General features: G+C 49.3%; 1 protein-coding gene across 1 annotated transcript; it reads right to left on the minus strand.

Moving 5' to 3' along the window:
- Positions 512-2,807, minus strand: RBMXL2 (RNA binding motif protein, X-linked like 2). Its single transcript, XM_021062312.1, has one exon. The coding sequence runs from the start codon at positions 2,332-2,334 to the stop codon at positions 1,069-1,071; it is 1,266 nt and encodes a 421-aa protein (XP_020917971.1). The 5' UTR covers positions 2,335-2,807; the 3' UTR covers positions 512-1,068.

The raw sequence follows: 6,244 nt of genomic DNA on the forward strand, positions 1-6,244 counted from the left end.
AGGCTCTGCTTAGGCCCTTTCCCCACCTCAAGACTATGGGCCACTCAGCCCAGGCCCTTGCCTTGTGTGGACAGGAAGACCCAGGTCCCTCACACCAGGCTGAAATCCTCGGATGCTGAAACGCCAAGGATTGGCAAGCTCAAGAATCGTTCGAGCGCAGATACTCTTCCGATTTCTCACCTCTGGGGAAAGAACCCAATTCTCCACAGGAGCCAGTAACCGGCTCTGGAGCCGAGGACAAGTAAGTGGGAGTTATGGGTGGAAGCCATTCTGTCCCCAGATCCACCATTTACCAAGAGCATATTTTCTACCTGTTTCTTAACAATTTGGTGGTGGTGAACATGAATGGTATTAATTGATATTGTGGGGGTTGCAGCTTTGTGGCTGGTTGGTCAAATCTTTGGTTTTCCATCTTAGCAACACAAGAACGGTTTTTTGGGGAACAAGGGAATGGGAGATTCGGCAGATTTCCATGGAAAAAGGCAAAATATGGCCGGCATTCTCCATTTGCTTTTTTTTTTTTAAGATTTACTGAGTGAAGAGAACTTTCTTTATATATGCATCTGGTCTAAGTGGTTTTTTGTTGCTGTTGAGATTCAGTTTGAAAGACACCTTGAAATCTCAGGAGGAGCACACACCAATCCCTCCCTCTCATCCCCCAAGGTCTAGTTGGTCTGAATGGACAGAACAATCCAGTTTTCCATTTTAGGTGGGCAGATGTTTGTGAAAGAACTTACAACTTTTGGCCTCATTTATCAGGCCTTTCGGAGAATTTCTACTTGGAAACAGAAGAAGACTAGCACGCAGGTTCAAGTCGTATACTTTTAAAATGAGCTTGTTGAAAGAAACGGTTAACAACTGCAACACGAAATCAAACGAGTTTTAACTTTTTTCCTCTCCAAAGCACAGAAGGAGAAAAAAAAAAAACTGCGGAGAGGTGGTTAACAGGAAATTCCTAACGGGTAAGACGAGCTCTTCCTTGCGCGAGTCCTCGGGCGGTTACGACACGACAGGTGCTTCTCTTCCGCGGCGTCTACCGAGACGACGTGGCTCGCAGGTCGGCGGCGCTCAGTATCTGCTGCGGAGCCCCCCTCTCTCCGGGCGGCCTCCTCCCCGCGGGGCCCTGCGGCCCGACCGGCGGTAGGAATCGCGCGGCGGCGGCGGGCATCCCCTCTCCAGGGCGGGCGGCGGCCCGCGGTCCGCTCGGCCCAGGCGGTCGCGGCCCCCGGAGGAGCGCTCGGCCCGGCCGCCCGCGTAGGCGTCGGGCGAGCAGCAGCGGGCCTCGCCGTAGCGGCCGCCGCCGTAGGCGGGCGCCGGCCCGGCGCTGCGCGGGTCTCCGTAGCTCTCCGCCGGCTCTCGGAAGGGGCCTCCGCCCGCGCGGTCCGCGTAGGCGCGGTCGCGGCCCGCGTAGCCGTCCCGGTCGCCGTAGCCTCTCCACGGCCCGTCGTCGCGGGCGCCGTCGTCGCGGTAGGCGTAGGCTCGGGGCGAGGGGCCGCCCCGGGGCGAGCAGCCCTCCTCGCGGGGGCCCGGGCTGCGGCGCGGGGGGCCCGCGTAGCCGTCTCGGCCCCGCCCGCGCACCCCGCCGCCGCCGCCGCTGCGCGCCGGGCCCGACGGCGCGGGCCGCTTGGGGGGCGGGCCTGCGCGGCGCGGCGGGGGCGGCCCGCGCTTCGGGGCCAGCGGCGCCCTGGGCCGCGGGTCGAGGTCGCCCGCGTAGCCGCCGTCGGCGCCCGGCCCGGCCCGGGCAGGGGGGCGCCGCGGGCCGCCGCGGGCTCCGCGCAGGCCGGGGCGGCCGCGGCTGCGGGCGGGCGGCGGGCCCCGCCGGGCGCCGTCGAAGGCCGGCTTGGTGGCCTGGGCCACCTTGATGGCCTTCCCACCCAGGGACTTGCCGTTCAGGTCTCTGGCGGCCGCCTTGGCGTCTGCCGGGCTCTCGAAGGAGACGAAGGCGAAGCCCCTGGACTTGCCCGTCTCCCGGTCCTTCATCAGGAGCAGCTCGGCGATGCGGCCGTACGGGCCGAACGCGGCCTCGAGGGCCGGCTCGTCGGTTTCGGGGCTGAGCCCGCCGACGAAGAGCTTCCCCGGGCGGTCGGCCTCCACCATGTCTGCCGCTCGGGGGCGGGCGGCGGGACGTGGGCGCGCTCCTTCTGGGCGCCGAGCCCGCGGCCGAGGGCGGCCCCTACCGGTCGGGCGGCGCGTCGCCGCGGAGCCCCCGCTGCGCAGTCGTCCCCGCAGCCCGCCGGGCACCTGCACGTCGTGATTGGTCGAGGACCGCCCGCCGCCGTCGAGGGAGGGCGGCGGTTTTGCCCCTCGCTTTCCAGTCGTTAAACCTCGGCTCATGCACCTGTGCTGGGCTTCAGTTCTTTAAATCACTCCCAAAGCTCAACTGCAGAAGACGACATTAGGTTTAAAGAAAAAAAAGATTTTTTTTTTTAATCCCACTGCTGGTAATGAGAGGGATTTTCATGCATCCCAAGTCAAGTGACCCAAGCCACGTTGAAACAGAAAAATTAACTGAAAAACGAAGTGGGACCGTTGTTAAAGTTTCCAGACGCAGGTGGTACGTAAAATATATGCCGAATAGGCTTTTCTGCATCAGCAAAGGGGAGGAGAGCTTGGCAAGGGGAGGGTTCCTCGGTGGAAGAGCAAGAAGAGGGGTGGTCCTTCGGATGCACCATCTTCCCGTTCGGCACCGTTTTCTTCAATTTTTCAACCTTCAGAGGACTCAGCTTCACGTGGCAGTGACCCTGCCCTTTAGAGTAAATACTGCCCACAAGTCACCCGAGGAACAACATAAAGGGAAACTTTAAAAGCACTTGGACCACTCACCAGACTAGCACCTAAGCATGAAATACCAAAGCTTCACCTCTTCCTGTCGAACGACAAAGAGGTACACCTCAGGAACAGAAAACATTTGGGGTTCACTCAAATAAACTACACAATTCGAATGTGTCCTTACCATATTCTCTGAATAGCAATACGTGTGCAGAGTAAACGGATGAAGTGTTTTTACCTGAGACTGAGATTATAATGGCTAAAGCCACTTAATATCATTCACTTAGTATTTGTGCATGTATACACACATATATACACACGCCTGTGTGTTACACCAGCTTATTGCAATAGCCATATAATGGTGGTGAAAGCAGGCATTTTTATGTTTCTGATTTTAAGGGGACACTTTTCAGATTTTGAGATGTTTTTAGCATACATGAATGGAAGCTAAAGTTTAAATGCGTTATATCAGTTCATATGATGAACTGTAGTAACAAATTTTTATTATGAAATCATCATTATACTTCTAAGGTAAACGTCCCAGTTTGGGATGTATTCATTTTTCAATATAGTAACAAATGTTGTTGGCTTAGAAATTTTACGTTTTTGAGCATAAAGGGTACCAATAATTTTCTTTCCCATACTGAGCTGGGAAGATTTTTGCCTTAAATTTCTTTTAGTTTTCAGTCTGTTCAGATTTTTAAAAATTTCTTCTTGGCATGGTTGTTCTAAGCTACACTTTTTTTCTAAGAGTTACCCTTTTTTGTTTTGTCAGTAGCCGTGTCCTGTTTTGCTCTGTCCCTTTTTTTGTGGCCAGTCTTGCCAGAAGTGTTTTATCTTTTCAAAGAACGAGCCTTTTTCTTTGCTGATCCTGTTTTAATTTGCTGCTATTTTTCCCCTTCTTTTCATATTCTTTGAGTTTACAACATATTATTTTCATTCTAGATCTTTAGGTAAGACAGTGAGTGCATTAAGAGTTTTAAAAAATGTTTCTTGCCACAGGTGCGGCCACTTGTTTAAACAACAAAAAAGTTTCTTCTACTTGTGTCTGTTTCAATTTTACTCTCTATGTGCTAGTTCACAGCATGCCTGAACTGTGTGTGGTGTTCAGTTCCTCACATTTTCTCATTTTTACTGTTTCCTGACTCATGAAGTATAAAGTATGGTTTTAAGTTTTCAACATATGGATTATTTTTGGTGGTTTTTTAACATGTTCCATATGATAGCCATACATTGGTGTTTGCAGAGACTCGCTTTATGACCTAAACGGTGTGTGTGCCTGTGTGTGTCTAATGTTCCCTGAATGCTGCGATTCTCGAAACACTGGGATAGATTTCTTTCCTTACACAGTGATCTTCAAGTTTTCCTCATCCTAACTTACTTTTTATTTGGTGAGAGTTGTCCATCAGTGAGAACGCTTTTAACATCTCATAATTGTGGATTTGTCCATTTCTCTTTAATGTCCACTTTTGCTTCATATAAGATTATATCATTAAATATATAAAGATGGAGGATTGCTGTGTATTTCTGGTGAATGCCTTTATTACATAATGATCTTCATTATTCATAATTTTTTTACCTCAATTTGTTTTGTTTAATACTTATGTATCTCAATATTTTTCAGACTTTTTCTGACAGCTTCTTGTGTGCTCTCTGTTAAGCACGCCTTTCTGGCCTCTTCCATCTTTATGGCCTCCCCTGTATCACATGATACATCCTTATTCATTTATTTTTCCTCTAATATTACAGAAGAAGTTATGTCTTCTCTTTTTTGAATGATTGCCTTTAATGGTTTTATTGAGGGCTAACTTCTAAACACTAAATTTATAACTTTACTTATATGTTTTAAATTTACTGCTTAGTTTTTACATACGTGCACACACCCGTGTAAACGCAGATGATGCCCTCAAGATCTAGATAACGTTTCCATCGCTCCTAAGAGCTCCCCCCGTGCCCCTTTCAAAACAGGACCGTCCTCTGAGCTATTCCTCTCATTTACATCGACCTTAAATTAGTTCGCTTGGTGCTGGACATTATATAAATGGAATCATGTTGAGTGAACTCTTCTGTGTCTGGCTTATGTCAGTATATCTTTGAGATTCATCTATGTATTGTGTGCACTTTCTGTTTAATTTTTTAGTATTCATTGCATAACTATGCCACAATTTATTTTTTCCATTTGGTTGTTGATTGACTTAGGGGCTTGTTGGGTAGTGATTCTTGTTTTCTCCACTTCCCACAGTGACCTCCCCCCATATATTCAGTCCCCAGTCCCACCGATCCTCCAGAATCCACTCGCTTAACTACTTCTGCACTGACGTCACCTTCAGGCAAATTCCCGAAGTCCCTTGGCTGGACACCTGTCGGGGACACAAAGTCTTATGAGTGGGTAGAGCCGTCAGTGATCCCAAGGGCCTGGGACTCTTGGCAAGGGAGCCACGAGCACTGTGGTATTAAAACCCACTGGTGAACCCCTAACTGGAGCTGCAAAGAGAGAGCGAGCAAATGGACATACAAGGGTTGTTAGGCGTTAGGTGGAGGTTTGGAATGTTCAAACAGGCTCTACATGAAGTGACTGAGTCTCTTCGTCTCTTCTCCCTGAATACATTGTGTGCATGGATGTGGTATCTGACGGAGGAATATTTCTCCTATGTTGTACATTCACCCTTCAGGCAGCATTGTTTGGATATGCTAAGTAGGAACAAACAAGACTGCCTGAGCCAACACAGTACAGAACAAAACCATGGGTGTTAGTAATGAGCAAATGCTCTGTTCCACAGACCCACATGGTGTGTAAACTGGGGTTCATAGAAAGAGCCTGTGAAGCCCCACAGCAGTGACGTCTGGGACAGGGACTGGAGAATTTCCACTGGAGGGGCAATTCCTAGCTTGCCATTTGCACAATTAATTGAAACCGTCCCTATGACTGAAGGACATAAAATAATCTTATCATTTTCTACCTATTAGTATGGTTACTACCAAAAAACAAACCAGAAAATAACAAATGTTGGGCAGGGTGTGGAGGAATTAGGACACCTGTGCACCCTTGGTGGGAAAGTTGCAGCCACAATGGGAAACAGTGTGGTGGTTTTTCAAAAAAAATTAGAAATAGAATTACCACGCAGTCTGGAAATCTGCTTATGGGTATATATAAAAAACAATTAAAAGCAGGGTCTCCCAAAATTGCCAAAGCAATACTGAGGAACAAAAACCAAGCAGGAGGCATAAATCTCCCAGACTTCAGGCAATAGTACAAAGCCACAGTCATCAAGAGAGTGTGGTACTGGTACCAAAACAGACATATAGACCCATGGAACAGAAGAGAGAACCCAGAAATAAACCCAGACACCTGCGGTCAATTAATCTTTGACAAAGGAGGCAAGAACAGAAAATGGGAAAAGGACAGTCTTTTCAGCAGGCATTGCTGGGAAACCTGGACAGCTGCATGCAATGCAATGAAACTAGAACACACCCT

Source organism: Sus scrofa, chromosome 9 (assembly GCF_000003025.6).
Source record: "Sus scrofa isolate TJ Tabasco breed Duroc chromosome 9, Sscrofa11.1, whole genome shotgun sequence".
In the NCBI taxonomy this organism is placed as follows: domain Eukaryota; kingdom Metazoa; phylum Chordata; class Mammalia; order Artiodactyla; family Suidae; genus Sus; species Sus scrofa.

Bases quoted from the DNA above. Each gene is read 5' to 3' on its own strand.
- RBMXL2 (XM_021062312.1), bottom strand. From the start codon at position 2,334: ATGAGCCGAGGTTTAACGACTGGAAAGCGAGGGGCAAAACCGCCGCCC.